The 27,149-nt window shown below is 44.8% G+C and overlaps 2 protein-coding genes across 4 annotated transcripts in view; both read left to right on the forward strand.

The window, feature by feature from the left end:
• The first annotated feature begins 147 nt into the window (after nucleotides 1-147).
• Nucleotides 148-13,699, forward strand: klhl14 (kelch-like family member 14). 2 transcript variants are annotated; one of them, XM_052088471.1, is made up of 9 exons: nucleotides 148-585; nucleotides 1,230-2,133; nucleotides 3,335-3,456; nucleotides 7,044-7,133; nucleotides 7,395-7,473; nucleotides 8,981-9,171; nucleotides 10,450-10,608; nucleotides 11,272-11,429; nucleotides 11,963-13,699. In XM_052088471.1, exons 2-9 carry the CDS (start codon nucleotides 1,253-1,255, stop codon nucleotides 12,101-12,103), a joined length of 1,821 nt encoding a protein of 606 aa, XP_051944431.1. In that variant the 5' UTR covers nucleotides 148-585; nucleotides 1,230-1,252; the 3' UTR covers nucleotides 12,104-13,699. The 2 variants fall into 2 exon arrangements, with proteins under 2 accessions (XP_051944431.1, XP_051944430.1); XM_052088470.1 differs by lacking the exon at nucleotides 148-585 and having other exon boundaries at nucleotides 657-2,133.
• Nucleotides 13,700-15,286: 1,587 nt separating this feature from the next.
• The window catches only part of cacna1eb (calcium channel, voltage-dependent, R type, alpha 1E subunit b), an 89,753-nt gene continuing 77,890 nt past the window's right edge, over nucleotides 15,287-27,149 (forward strand). For both annotated transcript variants that reach the window (XM_052088349.1, XM_052088350.1), the window contains exons 1-2: nucleotides 15,287-15,521; nucleotides 19,095-19,536. In XM_052088349.1, the coding sequence (XP_051944309.1) occupies nucleotides 19,130-19,536 (407 nt within the window). In that variant the 5' untranslated portion in view covers nucleotides 15,287-15,521; nucleotides 19,095-19,129. The remainder of the gene's footprint in view (nucleotides 15,522-19,094; nucleotides 19,537-27,149) is intronic.

The raw sequence follows: 27,149 nt of genomic DNA on the forward strand, positions 1-27,149 counted from the left end.
ACAGCGAGGGGTGGAAAAAAAAACCGAGAGACTCGCCTTTTTCTCCCCCCCTTACCCCCCCCCCCCCCCCCTCTTTCCTTTCTTCCATAGAGTTTGAAATCGCAGTCATTTACGCTCGACAGTTTTTACAATAGCCTTGAGCCATAATTTTGCGAGTCTCTCCAGCATCCATACCCCTGCATGGTCTCTCTCCACCGGCCATGCACGACCGTTTCTCTCCCCAACCGTGGATTTCCTATTACTCTCGTTACGACTCACTGAGCCCCAGGCCCAAGGATAATGATGTGTTGTTTCTTGGTAGCATAATTTGTCACACGTATATTTCTTCTTCTTCTTCTTCTCCTCTTGCAGAAAGCACGGCTCCCTTCTCACACACTCGCACACTTCTGGTTAATTCCGAGGATACAAATGATCAACAAATAACGCCAAATTGGGACTTTTTGGGGGTTGTACTCGCTTTTCTTTACAAAACGAGAACAAAAGAAGGGACTCTTGAGTGAGCTTTCTGGGGATTCCACCGAGGATTTCTTACTTTTCTTTTCTTTTTTTTCTTCCTGGAGGGTGTGCGTGGTGAGCGTGTGTCAGGTAAGTTGTGGCTGCTCTCATCATTTAGTTGTCACGGGCGCGCGTAAGTTTACGCACGCACAAATGGCGTTTTGTCGCGCCGCGGACGCAAACAAAAGACGCGCACGTCGCAGTGAACTTGGAGCCATTTTCTCTCTGTCGTGGACGGGAAGATTGACTGTTTTATTTTTGGGGGGGAGAAGAAGGAGGGGGGGGGGCCGGGTTACGTTAGGAAGGCGCGCGCCGGGTGGTGTCTTGTTAGCGGGGATGCGCGGCTGTAGGAGGGCAGGACGAGAGGGCATCCGCGCCGCGTGCTCTCCCTTGCAAGGATCTCACCGCTGAGTGGAGCCTCGTCGCGGGCTAAAGCTCCGCAGCATCACGGTCGTTCGTTTGGGTCTCCTGCGCCCCCTAAACGACAGCCTCGGTTTAACCCATACGCCAATTGGTGTTCTCTTGCGCGGCGGGGGAGGAAACGTGTGCATCTGTTTCTCGCTTCATGAACAAGAAGTTGAAGACTATCCAAGTGGGATGTAAATTCTATGGAACCCCGGATCAAGCGCCAAACCGAGAGATCGTTTTTTTTTAATCTTCTCTTGACTCGACTGAGTTGACCTGTGTTGTGCTGCTCTGAGGTAAATGGCTTGCATGGTTTATGTATTGCCCAGGTGGCGTCCAAAATCAGGAAGCCATGTCCAGATCGGGTGACAGAACATCCACCTTTGACCCGGCGCACAGTGACACGTTGCTGCACGGGCTCAACCTGCTGTGGAGGAAGCAGCTCTTCTGCGATGTGACTCTAACCGCCCAAGGGCAGCACTTCCACTGCCACAAAGCGGTGCTGGCGTCCTGCTCCCAGTATTTCAGGTCGCTCTTCTCCTCCCACAGTGCCATCAGCAACAACGAGGGCGGCAAGGGGGACCAGGGCAGCAGCGGCACCCCTTCGTCCTCGCCCGACGACAAGCTGGTGACCCCCAGTGCCAGACCCATCAATAACCTGGTTCTGCAGGGTTGCTCCTCTATTGGACTGAGACTTGTGCTGGAGTACCTGTACACAGCCAACGTGACTCTTTCCCTGGACACAGTAGAAGAGGTGCTGTCGGTCAGCAAGATACTCAACATCCCCCAGATAACCAAGCTCAGTGTGCAGTTTCTCAACGACCAGATCTCGGTGCAGAACTACAAACAGATTTGCAAGATCGCCGCCCTCCACGGACTGGACGAGACCAAGAAGCTGGCCAACAAGTACCTGGTGGAGGACGTGCTGCTGCTTAACTTTGAGGAAATGTGCGCCATGCTGGACGCTCTGCCGCCGCCGGTGGAGTCCGAGCTGGCGCTCTTCCAGATGTCGGTGCTGTGGCTGGAGCATGACCGCGAGACCCGCATGCACTACGCGCCGGACCTCATGAAGAGGCTGCGCTTTGCTCTCATCCCGGCCCCGGAGCTGGTGGAGAGGGTGCAGTCGGTAGACTTCATGAGGAATGACCCCGTGTGCCAGAAGCTGCTGCTGGATGCTATGAACTACCACCTGATGCCCTTTCGGCAGCACTGCAAGCAGACCACAGCCAGCAGGTAAGATTCTACTCATCAGGTACCACTTTTGTCTTCCCAAAAAGTCAGCAAGTTGTGATTTGAGCGTCTTTAGTCTCCAGCATGGAAGGAGTCGGTTTTGGTATTGCCGAGTTATGTTATGGCATCAGGAGCCAATTCAGTTGATGCACTCATCCACTTCTTTGTGATTGCTCAAATATTTGTTTTATATCTGGGGCATGTTCTGGGGCTCTTCTTCTTTTCTTTTTTCTTTTTTATTACAGTAGCTCTGCGGTTGTTTTTAGACTCACGTGGCAGGCTGACTTAACCCACCATAGGCCATGCATGGCCCAAGAGCCGCAGGTTGTCCACCGTTCATGTTATCATGAACGTTACCTGATTTTGTTGAAGTTGGATTTCTTGGCACGAAATACATTTTGATGAGTACGTAGAAATTATTTGAGGGTCCAAATTAAGTTGTTACATTCTGGTCAAGGAACTGACAGTAGGTACCTTTTGTCATTCGGGTTTAAGTGATGTTATAATCCAAAGAACAGGCGTTTGAGAGCAGAAATATGTGTGACATATCTATTTCCGCAGTAACTCAACATGGAAATGGTCATTATTGGTTTCACGTGTTGCCGTATCGCTCCTCTCAATCAGTGACCATTATCTATGTCCAGGGGCTCATTTACATACGACAAACCCCTCCAACACATCCAAGTGGACCAGTAGCAGCGAGCGCGAGAAACGCAAACAATGTAGCCGTGCATAAAAAAGGACAACATGAATAAGGAAATAAGGTGAATGTGAGTGAGTGTAATGTAATATAGAATGACTGCACATTGTGATTGATTACTAGAATTGACTTTGGAGCCAATTAGGAGCCAGACAATTCTCTTGAATGTAGAGTTAAGCGTGGCGCCGCGAGGTTATACATCACACGTAAACGTCCGGAGCAACGTCACATGCATCATTCCAGCCAATGAGATGGAGATATTGTAAAATCAGGGTTATGTGGTTCAATTGCCTTTGCGCCTCCGGCACGACGCTCTGTAGGACCATCCTCAATTCACAGCTAATTAGAACGTTGCATTTCCGTAGTGTAATAACCATTCAATAACACAGCCCCGTGTGTCCGTTTCGTTTTTGTTCCTTGTCGGAAGAGCCCCTCATGCAGCTCACTGGGAGCCCTGCATTGCTTTTATTTATTTGCTGCACTTGTTTCCTGTTGTCATTACAGAATCCGTTCCAATAAGAGAATGCTGTTACTGGTGGGTGGTTTGCCCCCCGGACCCGATCGCCTCCCCAGCAATTTGGTCCAATACTATGACGATGAAAAAAAAACATGGAAGATCCTCACAAGTGAGTTTAAAGCAGAGGATTTTATGTGAGGGTTTTTTTTCCACCATCTTTCTCCTGTTCGGGGAGTTTTACAGTCGTTCCTGTGGATGACTTTAACGCGGGTTAATTTGAGCGAAGGAGTTCCCTAAATCCTTCAGGTAATAATATATCACTATCACTTTTTAATATAAGTTTCTAATCAGAGCGTGACTTCACGCCACTGCGGAGCGTCACGCCTGGTTCGCCTTGTTTTTGCTGAAATATGCTGCTGAGATGCATGATGAGATTCACTTGAATCTAATGATCTGCTGTGGCAGAGATTGAACGCGGGCTTTGAGTGATATCTTTGCCAAGTGGCTTTCAAATTCATCCTGATTATTCACCAGCGCTGATCAATACCGGCTGAATTGCTCTAATTATTTACCCAAACACACTTGAAACACCATCTGAGGTCTTAGACTCCTAACTCGAAAACAAATACTGGTCTCTTGCTATTTTTTTTTTTTAGGCAATCCATAGTAATACGATCCTGAAATAAATTTTGCCTCAGAATGAGCGCAACAGAATAATGGAGCGTACTCAACTGTGTCGATTGAAGCGGATGAGGTAAAAAAAAAGTGCATTACTTGTCTGTAACCAGCAGAGGCACTGTTGAGTCACTTGCGCGCTGTCAAAAGAAGGCCAACAAGATGTCAAGTTACAGCCATGCTGCAATACAACTCTTATAAGTAGTATGCGGTAAAAAAAAACAAAACAAATAACAACACACAATTTATATGTTGGGGTAATTTACGTTGAGAAAAACTATCAAATATACATTATTGACTTTTATGGCAACGTTATTTTGTTTTTGCTTATATTTTCAAATTGGGGGTTCAATCAAAGGGAAATCCAGGCAAGCCAATTTTCACAACAGCAAAACAAAATATTTTTCTGTCATGATGACTTTTTCACAGACTACAGCGCTTTCCGACTTGCGCTCCAATTCAAGTTGTGTCGCCACTGCAGGAACAGAGCTTTGACGAAAATGTTGCCTGCATTACGAGTATCAGTTATCGCATTCTGTTGTTTTTCAAGCTACTCCCAAGACATGTGGGGAAATTGAACCACATTCCCTCCCTATCAAGCATCCTCGACCTTTCCCAGACTCACCCCTCTCTATTTGCTCTCATATTGCAAAGGTCAAACTCGAGATAATGGGAATATTTTTCTATTCTCTCCTATTGAGATTTATTTGTTGTTGCTCATTTCTCAGTGTTAGCGGATTGTATTACCCCCCCCACCCCTCGTCCTTTTGGCTCTTTTCAGAGATACACACCGCACCATTTGGTTGTTTTTTTCCATCATTCCTGTTGTAGTCTTTTAAAAGCCATAGTTATCGCACTTATTGTTCGGTGGGTTTTTTTTTTCCACATTTGTCCAAATTCATCTGTTTGCAACTCAACATGCACATGCTCAGTCCGCACAGTCATTTGCTCATTACCCTTAGCCCTCATGGGGTAGGAGCGGCAGCTCGCAGAAAGGTCACTGGGGATTTCCATCAGTCACAACTAAAAAAGTTAACACTCAAATGGTCCGTGGCCTTGCGGAAGGACAAAACTGCACAATCATCCCCTGAACACATCAGCGAGCGTCTGATGTGGCCTGCGCACACAATGGACGTGAAAGAGAAGGAGATTATGAACATTCAATCATAACTTTCCAATGAGGCGAAACCTGAGAGGGACAGCCTTTGATTAAGACATTCATCAAGATAATTTGGAAGATTCTTGATTCTCTTCCCTCGTGTTGTGTGTCACACCGAGTCGCTCGCCGTTGATCCCAGTGTGAAGTTTGCCATCTAGTGTACCAACGGAAGCGTGAACAAAGGACCGTCATCACCTACTTTGCATCATTAAAGATAAAAGGGACTCCACCCTAGTGCGGGAATGATGGGCGGGAGGGACACAAAAGAGCCAGAGCTGGCGTCAGTGGAGTGTGGCCTGCCTGCGTGCGGAGGTTTCTGACTCCCTCTAGTGTGAGCCCCTGAGCTCAGTGTCGACAGCAGCCACGGAAGGCGACCCTGCAGGAGGGGTAGATTAACTTCATCCGCTTTCAATTTTACAATAAGGTCCAACACGGGGAGGAACTAAAAGCCAATGGCATGTTTTATGCTTTCCAGCATCTCAGTCAGGTATGACGCCTCGGCCGCCACTTATCCCGCCGGCCGCCTGCATCCCAGGCACCTGTAGAGGCGGGACAGACGTCCCGCTTCCTCCGACTGTACTCTCCGCCGTGCCTTCGCCACCCCTCCCAGTCCCTTCCACGGGTACAAGATGATTTCAAGTCACTAGACATCAAATAAAAATCCGTCCATGCGTGGCCTTTATACTTGCTGACTGAACGATAATGTAAATAGCATGTAAGGGAGTTTGTCAGTCATATGGCACTTGTCTTTGAGGTGCACTGGAGGCAGGCAAGCGAATCCCCTCCTTTTGAGATAAAGCTGCGTTTAGTGTATAACGCATAAAGCGCCCCTCTCTGTTCTTCCTCCGGAGCGGCACATGTCAGGCAGGGCCGAGTGAGATTGCGGCGAGAGGGCCAATTGGAAAGAAATGAGATTCAAGGCTGTCTAATTCTGCAGCAACTGTGATCCATCAGGCGCCGGGGAGGCGGCACTGGAAATGACTGATGGAGACGGACAGGTGGGCCTTAACATTCCACTGATTTGTACTCCACCAGAGCCCCCCCTCCCCCACTCCCACCCTACCCCACCAAGCCGCCACCTCACCCGAGATTTATTGAGTGAACACGATCGTGTTCATTATGACTGTCACCCGAGACCATTTCTCCACATCTCAATGGGGGTCACTGCAACAAAAGAAGATGGAAGACGGGGGGCAAGCGCAAAATCAGGTGTGCCCCATCAAAAGTGATTCATATTATTTTATTGTTATTTTTTTTTTTAAGATAACAAGGATCGTCACCAACTTCTAGTACTTCTGGAAAGATCTAGAAGTGTGTACTTATGAGTTGCTGTCCCATCACAAGGTTCGGGTTACAGCTGGTGGAATGAATATGGTCTTCCGCGAATTATTTCCGCAATGTTGGAAGCATGAAATCATCCAAAATGAAGATTTAAGAGGTCATGTTTGTTTGTCAAACACGATGAACAGAGCCACTCCTGAACTGTTGTCATCGACAGCTCACACACCCGCTATGCATGTGCAGACTTGCTGATGTCTAGGGCTGCAACTAACAATTATTTTAATAATCCATTAATCTGTCCACCTTTTTATTAAAAACAAACAACAACAAAAAACAGAACATTCTTTCTAATTGACCCCCTTTATGGCCCACATTTAACACACATAAATTATAATATGTACCACTAACATTTTATACTTGCAATTTTTGTGTGACTTCAAATATGTGTATTGTGTTTAAAAAGTGTGTTTTAACGTTTTTTTTCTATATGGTCTTTCAATATATTGCAGATTTTTGCCTGTTCGGAAAATAAATGGGCTTTCATTGTACTCCGCTTTAGACAAGAATTATAGATCCAAAGTCAGCTCCCGACCGCGGCTGTGGTTCGATGCTTAATTCTCTTGGTTTTGTGTGTCGCGCAGTAATGCCTTACAACAGTGCCCATCACTGCGTTGTGGAGGTGGAGAACTTCCTGCTGCTGCTCGGCGGGGAGGACCAGTGGAACCCCAACGGTAACGATGATGCACCTCACTCTCCATTCATTTATTTTTGTTTGTTTGTTTTTTTAGCTAAACTAAGAGAGCATTATCTCAGAACCTTGTACTGTTGCACAAACAACACAACAGTGGACAAAACAACACCCACCAGTCACACATGTCATGATTTGGCACCGAGAAGTAGCGGTGGAAAATTTTGAACGTGTCAAGTTGTTTCATTGTCGAGAAGACTGTAAAATCCAAATTGTAAACATTCTATTTTCTCCTTTCCTATAGGAAAGCACAGCACCAATTTTGTAAGTCGCTATGACCCCCGATTCAACAGTTGGATACAACTTCCTCCTATGCAGGAGAGGTGAGGCCACTTCCTAGACACTTTGTAGAAAGGTTTTATTGCATTGCAACATAATCGCTTTTTAATGGAATCCATTCATTTGAGCACCAGCATCAGGCTGTCCGTAGGGTTGAAATTAAATGCTTTTAAATGAATGGATTTGAAAGTAGCCCGATGGCTTGAAACCTGAATTTGAAACCCAAAGTCCATCTTGAAACCTTAATATGACATGCCGATTTCAAACTTTGGCACTTCTTTGAAGCCCCAATCCACAAAAATTTGAAATTCTAACCCTAATTTGAAACCTCAGCAGCCCCCAATGCACTGGTGTCAAACCCAAGGCTCGGGGGCCAGATCTGGCCCGCCAGATCATTTTATGTGGCCCGCGAAAGAAAAATCAAATATGTACACTTCCATGATGCTTGCTAAAATCTCTACCAAAATTTTTAATTCTCATATTAAATAAATTAGAGACAATTTTAATGCATTTTCTTGTGATCAAACCCCTCATTACAGAAACCTAAAAATAGTTGAATAAATCACTATTATATGTTTTGAGTCGTAACGGCCCTCCAAGGGAGATGGTAACTAAAATGTGGCCCGTGACAAAAATGAGTTTGACACCGCTGCCCCAATGTGACAAGATGGAAGAAAAAGATCAAGGTAAAATCCTAACTGAGACTTGGGACGCTGATTTGAAATACGAAGCCATGTCTGAAACACTTGAAACCAAAAAGAGAAGCCCTAACCCTGGTTTGAAACCCTACTCCCATTTTGAAACCCTGACCGTGGCTATTTGAAACATGACACTGTGTTAAAATCTGAATAATTTGTCCTATTATTACTATTCATTTGATGTTCTTGGCCATGAGTAGTTTTGTCAATCTCATAATCTGTGTGACAAACATGAAATGATTTCAACAGTTTCCATTCAAATAATGAGAAGAATTTAACAGAGGGTATTAACCCTTTCAGGGACATCTTATCATGATATCAGGTTGCAGGGTGCATGAAAGGGTTAAATTCAACTTGTGTATTTCTGCGATAGGGCGGCCCGGTAGTCCAGTGGTTAGCACGTCGGCTTCACAGTGCAGATGTACCGGGTTCGATTCCAGCTCCGGCCTCCCTGTGTGGAGTTTGCATGTTCTCCCCGGGCCTGCGTGGGTTTTCTCCGGGTGCTCCGGTTTCCTCCCACATTCCAAAAATATGCATGGCAGGCTGATTGAACACTCTAAATTGTCCCTCGGTGTGAGTGTGAGTGCAAATGGTTGTTCGTCTCTGTGTGCCCTGCGATTGGCTGGCAACCGATTCAGGCTGTCCCCCGCCTACTGCCCGGAGAAAGCTGGGATAGGCTCCAGCACCCCCCGCGACCCTAGTGAGGATCAAGCGGTTAGGAAGATGAATGAATTAATATTTCTGCGATTTATATAGAAGAATTAACCGGGCCTCCTAAATGCAGTAGTGATGGTGCTTGAGTGCTTACGCTTCTCCGCTCTTTGACATCTCACGGGTGCCGCTTGGTCCTCAGGAGAGCCAGCTTCTTCGCCTGCCGCCTGGACAAGCACCTGTACGTGATCGGTGGCCGAAACGAGACGGGCTACCTCTCCAGCGTGGAGTCGTACAACCTAGACACCAATGAGTGGAAGTACGTGTCGTCTCTGCCGCAGCCTCTGGCCGCCCACGCCGGCGCGGTGCACAACGGCAAGATCTACATATCAGGTAAGAGAACATAACAGTTAGCATTAATGTTGTCAAGAAGCCAGTCGTTTTGTATTTGCGGCAAAAATACTCACACACTCTACTGACCATATTTTCCGGACTAAAAGGCGCACCTAAAAGCCTTCCATTTTCCTAAAAGCTCACAGCCCGCCTTAAAATCCGATCCATCTTGTGTATGGTCATTACGGTAATATGTCGACCCCCAAAATGTCTCCTTGCTAGAGACATGCTTAGAACGTAGAGTTCAAACTTAAGGCGATCGGTTTCGCAGTTGAACACGGAAATAGAGCAGCAGCAAGAGAGTTCAATGTTAATGAGCCAATGTTATCACTTGCTGTTGGTTAACTGAACTTTGTCGCTGTTTTATTAAATAAGTTTTACTGACATCTGATCGCACTGTTGGCGATTCCTTCAGCGTAGCTCCATCTAATGGAGGCATTGTAGATTGCGTCTTATAATGTGGTGCGTCCAATATATGAAAAAAAAACCAAAAACAAAATAGGCCATTCATTGAAGGTGCGCCTCATAATGCAGTGCACCTTTTAGTGTGGAAAATACGGTAATAATCTTCAGGGTGATATTTTTGTCACACTCAGTTGAAGGTCACTGTAAAGATGACACGTAAAATAATGGAAAATTCAGCATAAGTGACTTTGGATCAATTTGATCAAGTGTGTGTGTGCGGTTGGGGGGTCGGCGGGGGGGGGGGGGGGGGGGGGGGGGATGAAGGGTGAATTATAGGGCTGCCCTGTAGTCTTATCAGGGAAAAAGAATCCACAATGGAATTCCTTCTCTCCAGTTCTTGTAAAGTTAATAGGTGATGATTTATCCAGTATTTAACAAACACCAGGGTCAAGTAAAGATCTGGCTCGTACCTCTGTATCTCATGGGATCAAGAAGTCAGGTCACTGCCCACTTCCTTGGTGAGATAATGGTTTATAAATCAGAGGCATACAGACCGGCCGTTAGCAAGTTAACAGCCAGCAACCGGCACACCATCATTCGCTCACAACCAGACCACTTGATATTTTTTTCTGCCTTATAAGTCTCCAAGATTTCAATTCATCAGTCCTTTATGTTCTCAGCCACTTTACATTGTCATCTTTTGACCAACTTGAGAGAAGAAAGTACAGATCGATTTTCAAATGTGCCCTACATTTGAAAATCAGAAAATCAGCGTGAAAAGTCACCCCCCCCCCCCCCCCAAATAACTCAAGTAAAGTACCGTGTCCAAACATTTGTACCACCGCTCATTCATTAGTATGTTTGCCTTTCCAGGCGGTGTCCACAACGGCGAGTACGTGTCGTGGCTGTACTGCTATGACCCGCTAATGGACGTGTGGGCTCGCAAACAGGACATGAACACAAAGCGCGCCATTCACACATTGGCCGGAATGAACGATCGCCTCTACGCCATCGGGGGGAATCACTTGAAAGGTAAGTGTGGCGGCAAAACCATCAAGAGATTGATTGTTTTGTTTTGGGTTTTTTGTTTAACTCCACCTCCGTTCTCTTTTCTTTAGCTCTGCAGCACAATGTTATTGTTTTTCATGTTGCTTTTGTTTTGTGACAACATTGTGAGGCACTTTGTTGAATGTTTCCCCTCCATTTCTGGAGATTGTCAGCGTTAGTCACATTGATTTGCCTGAAAGACCAAACCCTTTTTTTTAAACCCTACCTTCACATGTCAAAAGTAATTTAATACAAGTCAGACTGGAAACAAGCACCGTAACTAACGCCGGATATGTGAAGCAGACCAGATCTTCACTCACCTTCTTCAAGTTTCCATTCAGAGATTCTTTCTCAATGTCAGAGCAGGAGCCTTATTGATTTTTGGAGGATATCAAACATAAGATATCTGAAGCAGATCAGTGCCCATAACCCTTTTTGCAACACTCTGCCAGGTGTCATTTCCAGATGCACACACACACAATCGGTGCACACTCAAGTGTCAGGTGTAATTCCACTCATCGTTTTCAAGTTTTACATGACTTTGAACAGTATTTGAAAGTTTTGGTGTTGTAATTAGCAACATGCTTATTCCTACGCACCATATTTAATAAATAGCTGAAACCATTGTTTTTCTGTCCCTGCTCACAGGTTTTTCTCATTTAGACGTCATGTTAGTGGAGTGTTACGACCCCAAAGGCGACCAGTGGAACATCCTGCAGACACCCATCCTGGAGGGACGCAGCGGGCCGGGCTGTGCAGTCCTGGACGACAGCATCTTCCTCGTGGGAGGCTATAGCTGGAGCATGGTACGGTACAGTAGATCAGGTCTAATAATTACAGTATCTTCCAAGGATAATTGGAAAAGACAAAACATTTTTTTGTCTTTTGTGTTCCCCATTTGGAGAGTCTAAATCTCAACATGGGTCAAAGATTTCAAGAATGGTAGAAAATGTCTGACTTTGTTTCCTTATTAAATTGTCTGTATTGAAGCTGCTTCTTCTTATGGAATAAGCGTAAAAACAAAAGATATGTAGATTAAATCCTTTAATGATTGTGGGTAAGGTCTCACCTGCTAATAAGTATATGTCTGGGTATGTAAACTGCTAAGAAAAAATAAAGGCAACACTTGGAGTTACAATGTGCTGCCTAAGTGTTCCTTTTTTTTTGTGAGCATTGTGTGTGTGTGTGTGTGAATGTGTTTGTATATATATATAAACTTGAAAAAAAAAATCTTTTGAACAAATACACAACTCCACTTGGATAAGTTGGACTTTATTCTAGTGATATTCTACTGAAACTAACCCCCCGCCCTCTCTCCCTATCGTGATCTTTCCCCTAGGGGGCGTATAAGTCTTCAACCATCTGCTACACCCCGGAGAAGGCCACATGGACAGAGTTGGAAGGCGAGGTGGCGGAACCTTTGGCGGGCCCGGCTTGTTCCACCGTCATCCTGCCTGCATGCCTCCCCTTCAATAAATGACAACTAATGCAGCCCAGGGACGGCAACCAGAGTGATGATTGGGGGGAGCACTGCCAGTAAGCAGGCAGCCATTTTACCACCAACCTCCCCCTTCTGCTCAGTCGAGTAAGGGGTATATAAATCTTTTTTTTACAAGTTTGACCAGAGCACTTTGGTTATTCCCCTGTGAGGGTATCAAGAGAGGACAGGAAAGCGGTGTGTAAATCATGTATTTCAATTGCTTTGATTTATTGACACTGGCTGTTTCCATCTATTCTATAGCACCACTTAGCTCAATGCTAGCTTTCGGGTGCGTCGTATATCTTGTACACGTCAATCCGACAACAAACAGGGAGAGAGGGTGAGAGAGAGAGAGAGAGAGAGAGAGAGAGAGAGAGAGAGGTCATACCCACTGGATGTTGAAGCTCAACCAGGACCGGTGAGTTCTTTTCATGTATAAATAGTTGTCATGGCTCACTGTGTTGACACTTGGTCACTTGCTTCGAAGATACTTTCCCTTTCTTTTCTCTCACTTTCCTGCATCCAAAGTAGGACCATGTTTTTTTTCCACTGTAAAAAAAACAAAAAAAAACTAATGACTTTAAAACGTGCAGCCCAAGTTGACTGAATTCCAAATGGTTCCAAATATTTTTTTTTCACCTATTGATTGATTTCATGGAAAATCTCAACCATGCCGCACTAGTTAGTGATCAGTGTATTGAATAACATATTGATGGTACAATCAAATTAGAATTGCTCAACAATGTTCAAGATGCATGTTTGCCTCAATTAAGTGGCGACTACAAATGAACATGCCACCCACAGAAATGTTATGGTATGCTACAATCTTCCAAATATGAGTATGAAGAAGTATGTGGGTGACACCTAAAAGAAAAAACTGTATTTCAACGAGAACAAAGTCATCATCGTAATGCGTTGCCAAGTAAGACATGACTCCAGTATGTGCTCATCTTCTAGTAATAATTAATCCAATGCGTTACTTTTTTCCAGTCAAGTAATCAGACTACAGTCACTCTTCATGTATGACAAAATGTTACTGCGCAAGATGTATTTGCTTCAACTCGATGGCGATATCCGTAATTGAAAGATTAATTATTTTCCCCATCAAAGACAGTTAGAATAAACCAACTCCAGATTGCAGCAGTGAGAAAGAATCAACTTCTCATCCAGGGTGACGTTTTCTTTAAGAAATATTTTTTTCCACTGTGATTATGATTTTTCCCCCCCAATTTGGCCTCAATATTCCTTCATATATGAGCAAACAGCTGACCGTAATGCACTAATAGTGAGCTTGTGAGCTCGCTGTAATGTAAATGATTTATTGTCTTGTGTTAAAATAAAACAAAAACAAACAAAAAAAAAACAATTTCAGTCCAATTGAGTCCAGTCTTGTCTATGTTACTGAGTTTAAAAAATAAAAAAATTAAAAAAGGGAAAGAAGGTCGACTCTAGATGTTGAATCCTGTCAAGGTTTGTTGACTTCATTCCTGTACATAATCGCTTGCTGCAGTGAAACGTTTTTGGATTTATTCTCAAATCCTGTTTATGTCCTTTGCATTTTAGACTACGGAAATAAACTGACTCTTGATGACCAAAGTTTCTTCATCCAAGCATTTTTTTTTATCTACGTTGCCTGACCTCACATGAGAAGCCGGCACTCTGGAAGGTGGTCAGCCAATCACGGGGAACAAATGTAGAAACGACCGTTCACAGTCACATTGACGTCTAAGGACAATTTTAATGGTTAGAAACGGAATATATTTGTGTTGCTCATTCAAAAAGGTGAACGTGTAGCCCAGATTCACTTCATTCCAAAAACACGAATTCCATGTTTGGAATTAAACTCGTCAAATAAATGTTACAATAAACGTTTCTACCATATTTACTTCCGTGTCCAAATGTTTGTGTCGTGGGTTGGTGGAGCTAAAAGCCACAAGGTATGTTTGGCATCTCTGTTTGAAACATTAGCTTGGGATGTGAGCACTTTTCAAGTGTTTAATCAGTGTGTGTCATGTCAAGGCAGACGACCCCAGTCCCAATGCTAAACGCCTCTTCATCTGCTCCGGGAATTACTGCAGTGAACACCGGTGACCTCTTAATTAACATTGTGGTCAATTTTAGCACTTTTTTTTCAAAGGCAGAGAATGTGAGCTTCCTGATTCTCATGTGGTCAGGTTGGGACAAAGAACTACTAAAAATGCAGCCACTCAAATGCCATTGATACTTTTTTTTTATACTCGGGCAATCTTTTTACACTTAATTCAGTCATGGAAAGTCAATAGATCTCGGCTGTACCATTGGAATAGAAGGGATGTGAAATCAAAGAAATTTAAACCAAGCTTCTCGATCACAGGACGTACTACGGAAGCGGATTAAGGCCAAAGAACACTTTTGGCAATATTGTGACTTTTAAATCCGTAAACTTACTTTAAAGTCCAAATGCTGACTTTATTCTCAGATTTGTGACTTTAAAGTGACAAATCTTACCAACCTTGTTTTTTTTTCTTCATTGGCCCTAATCCTCTCCCGTACAAGACAAAATTGAAAATGAAATGTTAAAAGTCGACCAACCCTGTAAAAATGCCAGTTTTTTGTGAGATCAAAAATGAGACCAAGATTAACATTTAACCAAAAAAGTCCACCTCTTTGACATATAATCAATACGAATAAAAAACAAACAAATCTTATTAATTTAGCATTTCTGGTTAACATGTTCATTGCACGCACGCCATTTTTGTGACATTGATGCGTGTTCTATTTGAAGTAACACGGCATCTATTTAGAAGTTTTTAGATACTTTATGTAGCTTCATTCCACCATCTAGTGGTGAGTGTATGAGTCAAACGCGCGCGCGCGCACTTACGCACACAAACGCACACGCACGCATACACCCGCACGCACGCAAACACATGCGCGCGCGCGCACACAGACGCACACGTGCGCGCGTACACGATTTCCAATGGACCTGTTGCACTCAACTGATCTGTCAAATTTTCTTTGAGTGGTCATTATGAAACATAGAAGAATTATTGACATTCTTCCTAGTTTGCAAAGGATGAAAAGCACACAAAGTGACTCATAGCACGGCAGCCGGTCGGTTCGGGTGGGGTGCGTAGGGGAGAGGAGGGGGCGTTTGGCTCGCCAGGGCTGGTGGGCTCGCTTTATTTCCACATTCAACTCGTGTTTACGCTCCTGCGTATAGGGAAGGGAGGACCGCTGCTCCCTGGCTGCCAGCCACCCCACGGCTATTTATAGCCGCCTCGGCGGGAATCGTCCACGCGAAGGCATCACCCTCCTCATCATCACCATTCTCCTCCTCATCCTTGTTCCCAACTTGTGCGGAACGAGACAAGAGGGGTCTGCATGGAGGATGCGACCTGACCCGGACGCCGGAAAGGAATAAGAGCGTCTTATCGAGGTAAAAGATTGTAAAAAATCGTTGTTGATATATTTGTGGTTGTTTCATATATGTCTACAATTGTAGTCGCCATTCAAGAATGTTTGCCTGGTACATAATTGGCTGGTAGATGAATTGCTCCACTTGACTTGCAGAAAGTGCGGTGTGTTTGTGTGTGTGTGTGTGTGTGTGTGTGTGTGCGCGAGTGAGTGAGCGAGTGAGTGAGTGAGTGAGTGAAAAAGAGGGAGGGAGAGAGTGATTGAGAAAGAGGGAGAGAGAGAGAGAGCATTGTGAACCCCGGGAATTGTTTAAAAGCAAAAATAGATCACAGCCTGCAACCAAGTATGTCATCTTGCAACAGTCATAATTTCAGAGCGGATCGATTCCACAGGTATTGCTTGTCAGTCGTATTTGTTTTATGATCAGCAAATGCTCCTGGCATCACTCATCCTATATACATTTGATTTGATTACAAAGCCATTTGGAAAACAGCTTGCATTTCATTTCATCTCATTTCATTATGATCCAATGTGAGATGCATTTATTTTATTAACTGCAGCTAGGTACTTTTGTTATTTTATCTTGTACCGGTACTTTAAGTTCTTAAATGATGAAATTTTATTGTCAGCCCAGATGTAAGATTTTATTTATTTATTTATTTTCTTTTATTAGGAACGTAGGGCACAAATACTTTTACATTATTTTTCAACTTTTTCAACAGTTGATTCGATGTTCAAACATCGAACATCAACATTTCATTTAATTTGTTTTCATTTGTTATTTTATCAGCCCAGTCGGCATGACTCAGACTTGATCTAAGTTTTACTGTTTTGTGCTTTGTTATAAATTTATTGTTTTATTGTTGTATATCTATTTGCTCCATGTACAGCACTTTGTATACAGCGATGGTTGTTTTATAGTGCTCTATAAATACAGTTGAGTTGAGAGTTGAGCTCTGGTGGCAGGTTGTGTATTTGATGCCATTGTCAAACAATTTATTCAATTTTCTTCAGTGTTTGTTTAAAACATGTTAAATATCAATTCAAGCGCACATTTTATTTATTTTATATTATTGTTCATTTTAATCATTTTAATTTATTTTTGTTCTTAAAATTGTATTTGCTTTTTAATTATTTTCATGAATTTTGTTTTATTTCAACAATAACCTAGGTGACAAATTGGAATTTTAGTTAAAAACTTTTTTGATATTTCATGAGTAAACCAGGCAACAAGCATTGTGGTGCAAATCTGTTTTTATTTTATTGAATTGTATTCCAATTTCAAACTATTTATATATGTTCTTATTCGATTAGCTAATCATGTCCATCCATATGTAAACATGTTCATTTGATTCTCCTGGATTAAATGTTGAAACAGGTAGCACAGTGATGTTATGGTTGGCACACCTGCCTCGCAATAGAGGCAGTGCACTATCCTAGCTGACTTTGGGCGAGAGGATCAGTAAACCCTGGAGTGGTCGCCGTCCAGTCACAGGGCACAAATAGACAAACAAGCATTCACACCGTTGGACAATTTGGCGTCTTCGATGTCTGAAGCAAGCAGACAGCATTGGGAGAATCTGCAAACTCCACACAGGAAGGCCGGAAATAAGATTGGAAGCCACAACTTGAGATGCGTGAGCCGCCACGGTGCCATCTTTGAATACCCAATTCAACATTTCGTTCATTGTTGCAGCATGTAGTGCAATCTTGTGCGCTCCACTCCGAGCCGTTGACGTTTGATGAGTGACTCACAGCTGTGCCTTGGCCTTATCTTGATCCTCATCCTCCCCATCCTCCTTTCAGCCTCCACATTTGCTCCATCTTTGGTGACTTTTTGCGTGATTGGGGCTCCATGGGAACCCTTCAGCTTCTCCTTGCCCCCATCTTTGGACTCTTGTCATTCGTAAGTCTTGTAGAAAAAAGAAGAGCGTTCGCCAATGACAAGCGGAGGATTATTATTGCATTTTCCATGGAGGCGAGGTTTGTCCCATGATCGTTAACATGAGGGAATGTTGTTGATATTTGTCAAATGTTAAGACTTTTTCGGGATTAAGGGTTGTATAAATCTATTTGCTTTGACACAACTCAAAATGGTGCCCCAGTAATCCAGTGGCTAGCGTGTCGACCTCACAGTGTAGAGGCCGTGGGTTCGATCCTGGCTCCGGTGTGTGGAGTTTGCATGTTCTTCCCGGGCCTGCGTGGGTTTTCTCAGGGTACTTCGGTTTCCTCCCACAGTCCAAAAACATGCATGGTAGGTTGATTGAACGCTCAAAAATTTCCATTGGTGTGAGTGCGGATGGTTGTTTGTCTCTGTGTGCCCTGCGATTGGCTGGCAACCGGTTCAGGGTGTCAACCACCTATTGCCCAAAGATGGCTGGGCGAGGCTCCAGTACCCCCCACCACCCTTGTGAGGATAAAGCGGGTCGTAAAATGGATGGATGGACGACTCAAAATAATGTATTGTGAGCATATCTCGTATTTCTCTTCTTCAACTGATTGTGCTGAGTAGCTGGGAGAGTCCATCCATTTTCTACCATTTGTCGGGTTGTAAGGGCAGCAGCTTTAGCAGAGAAGCCCAGACTTTCCTGTCCCAGCCACTTCTTCTTCTCTGGACGTGAACATGACTCAGTTCAAGCAGACACGTGACGAGCCTTGGGTCAACATGGACGCGGCTTGACGACAGCCGCCTCACCAGCGCTGCCTGAAGGGGAAAAGGGTGTCGGCCGCAGACGTGCTCCGCCAGGCACATGGTGGAATTGGAACCAGTCTTTTGTACCTGCGGGATCCAGTTGGTCGGGTCATTCTGTCACATTTGCGAGGTGGTGGAGGTGGACCCAAAAAAGCAGGCAGGAGGGAGGAGCAGGTTGTACTTGAAGAAGTGTATTGAAGCAGAAAAAACTAAATCCAAAACAAACATAGTCGAAAGTAGCAAACAAAAATCACAACTGAAGCTAAAACAGAACCGTGACCAAAACTCGACCGAAACAAACCTGACAGCAGCAGACAAACGGCAACAAACAAACATGACATTAGCCAAGAGCAAATAAACATTTACCCGACAATGAGTGTTCTTGCGGGAGTCCTTTTATACAACTAATAATTATATAACGACCAAAAGGTGTGCAGCTGCAGGGAGAGCCCTACAGTGCCACCTGTTGGTTCCAAACCGAATCATGACAGAGACCAAGTCTCTCCGGTATGTCCCGGGTCGTCTCTCTCCGGTATGTCCCGAGTCGTCCCTGGGCCCTCCTGCCGGTGGGATAACCCCCAAACACCTCACCAGGGAGGCGTCCAGGAGGCATCCTAATCACATGCCCGAGCCACCTCATCTGGAAGTTATGAACAGAATCTGTGACAAAAGACAACCCTCAGTGGAAACGAATCCGACGAAGTGCCAGTAATGCAGACCACATTCTGACACTGGCCATCGAGGAATTGTAGGACACTGTAGGGTGTCCGGCACTCGTAATCACACCCGATAAGATCCTCTGGGAAACATGGTCGAACACCGTCTCCAAATCCACACATTGATGAATAAATGTCACTACAATCTAAAAGTTGCTGTTTTTTCTGCCTCTTTGTCTCTGCCCAGGCCTCGGTACGTGGTGGACTGTTGCCGGCCTAGCAATGTTCACTAGTTCCAATCAGTCCCTGTCCATCTCCCTTACTCCCACCCTCCACTCCCCATCCACATGTGGTCCGGGCGGACAGCAACGCGTGCAGTCCTCCCTGTCCCTCCCCGAACCCGAGCCCTGGCGGAAACCCCCGCTGGCCGGCCGGCCCAGCCTGGCACAGGGCGTCCGTTCCTGTTCCCTGCAGGTGCCGCACGGCGAGTTCCCAGAGCTCCCCGCTCGGGCAGCCAGCTTCGACCTGCCGCGCGCCGGAGCTGATGACTCCGACCGGGGTTCGGGCTCCCCCAGCCCGCACGGAGTTCTCCGGCGTCGCGGTGGCCTCGTGGAGCAGAGGGACATCATCATGGCTCATCAGGCTCACAAGATGCAGAGCACGCCACAAGCTCGCAGAAAGGAGTGGGAGTAAGTTGTTCTGAACTCCTGTTTCCACACCCTGATGCATTCTACAAGTGTCAAAAGAAGCTAGTTAGTTAGTTAGTTTCAAAAGAAGCTAACTGCTATAAAAAGTCCACCAATAACTATTATAAAAAGGGAAACTGGACCATATCGACGGGAGGGTGACTATCGCTTGGGAGGGCAGGCTCTACACCAGGCGTGCCCAAACGTTTTTGACCAAAAGATCTACTTTTCGATCAACGCACGCACATTCACACGCATGCCATGATGAGCAACAGCCATAAAGGCCCTTAACTCATTCAGTACCAGCCAATTCTGGACCAAGTCTGAAAAGACGTTTAAAAACGTCTTTGGGAGTGAATGAGTTAAGATGAATCAAACAGGAAGATAAGTAGACATAAGAGTTGATGAGTTTGTGAAAAGGAAATCACTGCATACCTTTGTGGGAGACCCGACGCGGAGACATTTGACGCACTTTTGCAACCTTTTAACTATCGTATCTCCGGCGTACCATTTTAAAATGCTTCTTTCAGTTAGACACGCTTTACAAACTGAGAAAATGAATGTCATCCACACACAGTTAGTTCACGTTACGAATTTTAACACCAGTGTTGTTGAGCAGAGGCTGCAAATCTACAAAACCTAATGTTTCTACAGGTCTTTTAGAAGTGAGAGTAGAGTCAATCTAAAACACAAATACTTTAAGCATTTAAATGAATGAAAATTTAATACAGAGAGATCAAATAAAATTACATTGAATGAAATCAATCTCAGGTAGTCGAGTGGTTAGCACGTCCGCCTCACAGTACAGAGGTGGAGGGTTCGATTCCGGCTCCGGCCTTCCTGTGTGGAGTTTGCTTGTTCTCCCTGTGCCTGTGTGGGTTTGCTCCGGGTTCTCCAGTTTCTTCCCACAGTCCAAAAGGAACATTCAAAATTGTCCCTAGGTGTGATTTGTGAGCCCGGATGGTTGTTCATCTCTGTGTGTCCTGCGATTGTCTGGCAACCGGTTGAGGGTGTCCCCCGCCTACTGCCCGAAGACAGCTGGGATCGGCTCCAGCACCCCCACCACGCTTGTGAGGGTAAAGCGGATTCGATAATGAATGGATGGATGGAAGTCAATTTCAGTAACATAACTGCATGACCTTGAATTACATTCAAGAAATTTTGAAAAAAGTTCAACACAATTAGAAACCATTTGACAATAAGTACATGAAATACGTTTCAATAAATCCGTTGCCTCTCAACAGTGAGCCGAACAAGCGAACCACTTTTTTCCCGTGCTTTCTTTCTTAGCATTGTGTACAATTTCTGACTTAGATGAAAATCCCATATTAAGACATAACCGGGTGGATGTGCGTGTATCTCCGTTTCCAGTGAGCTTATATGTTCACCGCTTTAAATAGCGTCCACCTGCTTCTGTCTGGTTCACTCAGGAACCATCCTTTCCAGCATACGTTGGTGTACAAATGACTGCCTTGGGATTCAAAAGAAGGATAATTTAGCGGAACAGCGCTCCATAAAAAAATCGGATTTGTAATACTATTAACAATAATCGTGACACATATTTTTATTTAATGACACTATACTGAGTGTATCTAGAAAATTAAGCACAGCTTTTAATCTTAAATTTTAAATTCATGAATGTGAGGGTGGCTCGGTGGTCGACTGGTTAGCGTGTCAGCCTCACAGTGCAGAGGTACAGGGTTCGATTCCGGCAATGGCCTTCCTGTGTGGAGTTTGCATGTTCTCCCTGGGCCTGTGTGGGTTTTCTCCGGGTACTCTGGTATCCTCCCACATTCCAAAAGGATGCGTGGCAGGTTAATGGAACACTCTGACTTGACCCAAGGTGTGAGCGTGAGTGCGATTGGTTGTTCATTAATGTGTGGCCAGCAATTGGCTGGTGACCAATTCAGGGTGTACCGTGGCTCCTACCCGAAGACAGCTGGAATAGGCTCCAGCATTCCCCGCGACCCTGGTGATTCAAATGAATGAATCAAAAGTAATAATAATGATAAAACGATTTGGTAGGTAGGGTTTTATAAAATAGATATGTTCTAATACGATATGAAAAAAAAAGTGAAACGGAAAAGATGAAAAAGTTGGGGTCACAGCCACCCAGTGTCGTCAGTGAGTGAGTCACCTTGACAGGAAGTCGCGTGCTCAACTAATGCTGCTTTGGTGCTACCTTCTTTATATATATTTTTCTTCTAATTCTTTAGAGGTTCTGCAGCAAAGCAATGAATCATACAATAATTTCCCACAGATTCATGGCTCCAAACTCAGTTTTTCACAATTTGTGTGTGCGTGTGTTTGTGTGTGCGCGCGCGCGTTTGCACAGCCATTAACGGCCAAGCTGCGGGTGCCGTAATGAGACGCTTGGCAACACTTGAGAGTGGAGTGGTGTCCATCAAGCGTAACCCCAAGCCCCCACCCCACAGACGCACGCTTCCTCCCCCCTCCCTCCTCGTTTTCGTCCAACACGAACTCCATCCACCCCAACAGTTAGCAGCTCCTTCTTTACCTTATTTGTTAGCCTCACTTTTTTTATTACAGGACATAATACGTTGGCAGTGTGAAAGAATGCACCAAGCTGTGCTACCTTTTTTTTTGGAGTGCATTGCAGTTATTGGCCGTTAGGGGATGCTAGGGAATCAAAGTAGGAAAGCAGCGCAGTGCGTTTGGAATTGGAATATTTTGTTTCCTTATTTAAAATCACATCATTTGTATGGTTATTATATTATACCTGTGGACTAAAAATCTTTTATTTTTTATTGTTCAAGTCAAACATATTTTTAGTTGTTCAGTTATTCATTTAATCGTTTTCTTAAATTATAACAATGTCTTCGTCATTATTAAACCAGATTTAAAAATAAATAAATAAATAAATATTCTCAAAATTTTTTGACTTATTAACTTCTCTGTATTCACAATTTCAATACTTTTATCCATCCATTTTCTGATCCGCTTTATCCTCACAAGGGTTGCAGGGGGTGCTGGAGCTATCCCAGCTGTCTTTGAACAGTAGGCGGGGTTGCCAGCCAATCACAGGGCACACAGAGATGAACTCAATACTTTCAATGATGTTTAATTCATATCCAACACATGAACGTGTGCATAGTTTTCAACCCGAAATCAAACTTTCCTTTGATATGCCGCACTCCCATTATTGAACATTTAGCATTCACTTCCACAGCACAGTTAGTCATCCATTTGAATGGCACTTCTTGCTCCAAATAGTACTGATAGCTGTTGCTAGGGAACAACTGAGAGGAAATGGCATTGCAAGAAAATTATGTTCTTTATCAAGATGGAAACCAAACGGCAGCAAATACAAAGAGAACAGCAGCACCCCTTAAACTGAACCCTGTGGAACGCCAATAGACAGTTGAGGAGAGCGGGACTAACAACTACCGACCAACTACAAATATAAAGTTGTAGATGACTGCAATGCCCTCCACTGTGTATTCTTTGGATGTTATAAAGCATTCTGATAGGATACAATTAATTTTTTTAAAAAGTGTAGTTGCTTCTCAGATACTTCATATGTATATATTTGTAATTTTAAAAAAAGTAATTTCCTTAATCAAATAAGACAAAATATAGTTTGTTGTGGAAAAATTGGCTAAATTATTATATAAGTATTCATAATTTAAAAATTATGAATACTTATATTTCAACAGCTCATAAGTGAAAATACATCGTGATTACTTAACATTATGGGTTCACTCAGGGAGGGAAGGTGTCCCCTAATTGATATTTATTCATAAATTAGCACTGGCCAACTTTGAGATTCCTCCTTTTTGTCCATACGGTGTAGTTTCCACTTGGCAGCACAAACTACCGTAGATCTCAAAGCCTCACCAAACTGCACTTCTGTGTATGTGTGTGTGTGTGTGTGTGTGTGCGTGCGCGCGTTTTTGGGACGAAAAGCACATTTCTGCAGGATGAGCCATTGTGAAGGATGTCTTTTGTTGGCAGAAATAAAAAGAACGGCAGCAGGAATTGAAGCCAGCCTGGTTGCTATGGAAACAACAGACATTGGGAGATTGTGCATATCAACAGAGAAAGGAAGTAGAGAGAGAGAGATGCTGTTTGGAGGGCTGGACAAACAATTTGCTCGATGGTGTGTTTTATTGGAATTGTGCAGATGAATGGAATATGTTTCTAATGTAGTGAGACGTGTATTCTAATGTACAGTATATATATATATATATATATATATATATATATATATTCGAGCTGTCAGTTTAGTGCGTTTTTATTGGCAGTAATTTAAATGAATTTTAACGGGATTAAAAATTTTCTCGCGAGATTAACGCGGCACACATCACAAGCGGATGTTACGTTACTCTATAAATATAAATACACCAGAAACAAAACAACAAGCGCGCTGCAGAAGTCCACGCCCATGTCTGTTTTGCCAGCCACGGCAATGCGAGACACCAAAAACAGATACTCAAATTGTTTATGAATGGAAAGTTTACATTTAAAAAGTCACCATATTGCTCCACTGACAAGACCAAAGTTATCTGTTCTTCTCTCTCTCTCTGTATCATACAGGTATACGATGTATGCCACTGACGCGATTGTTACTTGTTTGGAACTATTTTGTGTGGAAGGTTACAGTGTGCTGTGTCCATATAAATAGAGCGGGTGGAGCTTCTCTGTGTTCGTCTGACAGTGACAGTGCGCTACAGTGGTAGTGACCTAGAGAAAGTAAAATGTCTCCATTGTTGTCATCGAACCAAGTGTAGTCATTCGAAATGAGGTCTACACAAAACCATAGAGAGACTTCCACGCAAGAAGAACCAACACAATCAACATAGCCTGACTGTGTTAGGGGGAGTGACCCCCGCCCCCTTTCAGAATGGTTTGCCCCAGCAGCACGGGAGAAGTGCGTGTGCTTTTTTGTAAGGCGGGCAGTTTTGAATACAGCGGCACATAATGAACACTGGTGTCCGGTGTCTCATTATTCTTCAACAAACATACAGAAACAGACTGCTGTGTTCAAAGTAAACTTGAGAAAAATGAAGTATGCAACCATGGTTTAAATCTACTATAGGCTGAGTACTAGTTTACCTTAGATGTGCACTTTATAATGTTATATGGCTCTGTTTTGATTTTATAAAAAAAGCTGTTAAAGCACCTGTTGTGTGACAAAATATTCTTTTCACTGTTTTTGATGGACAGTAATATTGTGTGAGAGACTGTGTGTGAATAACTGCTCCAAGTGAAAAATGTTGATTGAAAATCAAAATTGTTATTTCAGTAAATATTTGCATTTGGCACGTAGAAAACTGATTCATGATTCCATGTTGATGAGAGCATTAAAATGGGGGAGAAATAGGACAAAAAATGTAAAAGGAAAATCAGAAACGATAAATGTGTGAGTTATCCCGATTAATTTTTTAGTCCATTTGAGTTAATTATGACAGTTGCATTTTTAATTAGATTAAACATTTTAATCGTTTGACAGCTCTAATATATATATATATATATATACACACACACACATACTGTATATACACACTCACACGCGCAGACAGGCATTGCAATATGGCTTGCTAATACTTTGAGAGATATGTCAAATGTAAAACTTTACAACACCATCAAAAGCAGTTGTTGATTATATTTTCATCCATCCATCCATCCATCCATCCATCATCTACCGCTTATCCGGGGCCGGGTCGCGGGGGCAACAGCTTTAGCAGGGAAGCCCAGACTTCCCTCTCCCTAGCTACTTCTTCCAGCTCTCCCCGGGGGATCCCGAGGCGTTCCCAGGCCAGCTGGGTGACATAGTGTCTCCAGCGTGTCCTGGGTCTTCCTCTGGGTCTCCTCCCGGTGGGACATGACCGGAACACCTCACCGGGGAGGCGCTCAGGAGGCATCCGAATCAGATGCCCAAGCCACCTCATCTGGCTCCTCTCGATGTGGAGGAGAAGCGGCTCGACTCTGAGCCCCTCCCGGATGACCGAGCTTCTAAACTTATCTCTAAGGGAGAGCCCGGGCACCCTGCGAAGAAAACTCATTTCAGCCGCTTGTATCCGGGATCTCGTTCTTTCGGTCACGACCCATAGCTCGTGACCATAGGTGAGGGTTGGGACGTAGATCGACCGGTAAATTGAGAGCTTCGCCTTTTGGCTCAGCTCCTTCTTCACTACGACAGACCGATACAACGTCCGCATCACAGCAGACGCTGCACCGATCCGCCTGTCGATCTCCCGCTCCCTCCTACCCCCACTCGTGAACAAGACCCCAAGATACTTGAACTCCTCCACTTGGGGTAAGATCTCCTCCCCGACCCGGAGGGGGCACTCCACCCTTTTCCGACTGAGGACCATGGTTTCAGATTTGGAGGTGCTGATTTTCATCCCAACCGCTTCACACTCGGCTGCGAAACGCTCCAGTGAGAGTTGGAGAGCCCCGTTTGAAGGAGCCAACAGCACCACATCATCTGCAAAAAGCAGGGATGAAATACTGAGGCCCCCAATACGGACCCCCTCAACGCTTCGGCTGCGCCTAGAAATTCTGTCCATAAAGGTTATGAACAGAATCGGCGACAAAGGGCAGCCTTGGCGGAGTCCTACCTCCACTGGAAACGATTCCGACTTACTGCCGGCAATGCGAACCAAACTCTGACATCGGTGGTATAGTGACCGAACAGCCCGTATCAGGGGGTTCGGTACCCCATACCCACGAAGCACCCCCCACAGAACTCCCCGAGGGACACGGTCAAACGCCTTCTCCAAGTCCACAAAACACATGTAGACTGGTTGGGCGAATTCCCACATACCCTCAAGGACCCTGCTAAGGGTGTAGAGCTGGTCCACTGTTCCACGGCCGGGACGAAAACCACACTGCTCCTCCTCAATCTGAGGCTCGACTTCCTGACGGACCCTCCTCTCCAGCACCCCTGAATAGACCTTACCAGGGAGGCTGAGGAGTGTGATCCCTCTGTAGTTGGAACACACCCTCCGGTCCCCCTTTTTAAAAAGAGGGACTACCACCCCGGTCTGCCAATCCAGAGGCACTCTCCCTGTTGTCCACGCGATGTTGCAGAGGTGTGTCAACCAGGACAGCCCCACAACATCCAGAGCCTTGAGGAACTCCGGGTGGATCTCATCCACCCCTGGAGCCTTGCCACCGAGGAGCTTTTTAACCACATCGGTGACTTCAACCACAGAGATAGGAGAGCCCACCTCAGAGCCCCCGGGCTCTGCTTCCTCCAAGGAAGGCGTGTTGGTGGAGTTGAGGAGGTCTTCGAAGTACTCTGCCCACCGGTTCACAACGTCCCGAGTCGAAGTCAGCAGCGCCCCATCCCCACTGTACACAGTGTTAGTGGTGCACTGCTTCCCCCTCCTGAGACGTCGGATGGTGGACCAGAATTTCCTCGAAGCCGTCCGGAAGTCGGCTTCCATGGCCTCACCGAACTCTTCCCACGCTCGGGTTTTTGCCTCTGCGACCACCGAAGCCGCGGCCCGCTTGGCCAATCGATACCCGTCAGCTGCCTCTGGGGTCCCACAGGCCATAAAGGCTCGATAGGACTCCTTCTTCAGCTTGACGGCATCCCTTACTGCTGGTGTCCACCAGCGAGTACGGGGGTTGCCGCCACGACAGGC

The sequence above is a fragment of the Hippocampus zosterae genome, chromosome 15, assembly GCF_025434085.1.
Source record: "Hippocampus zosterae strain Florida chromosome 15, ASM2543408v3, whole genome shotgun sequence".
Lineage (NCBI taxonomy): Eukaryota > Metazoa > Chordata > Actinopteri > Syngnathiformes > Syngnathidae > Hippocampus > Hippocampus zosterae.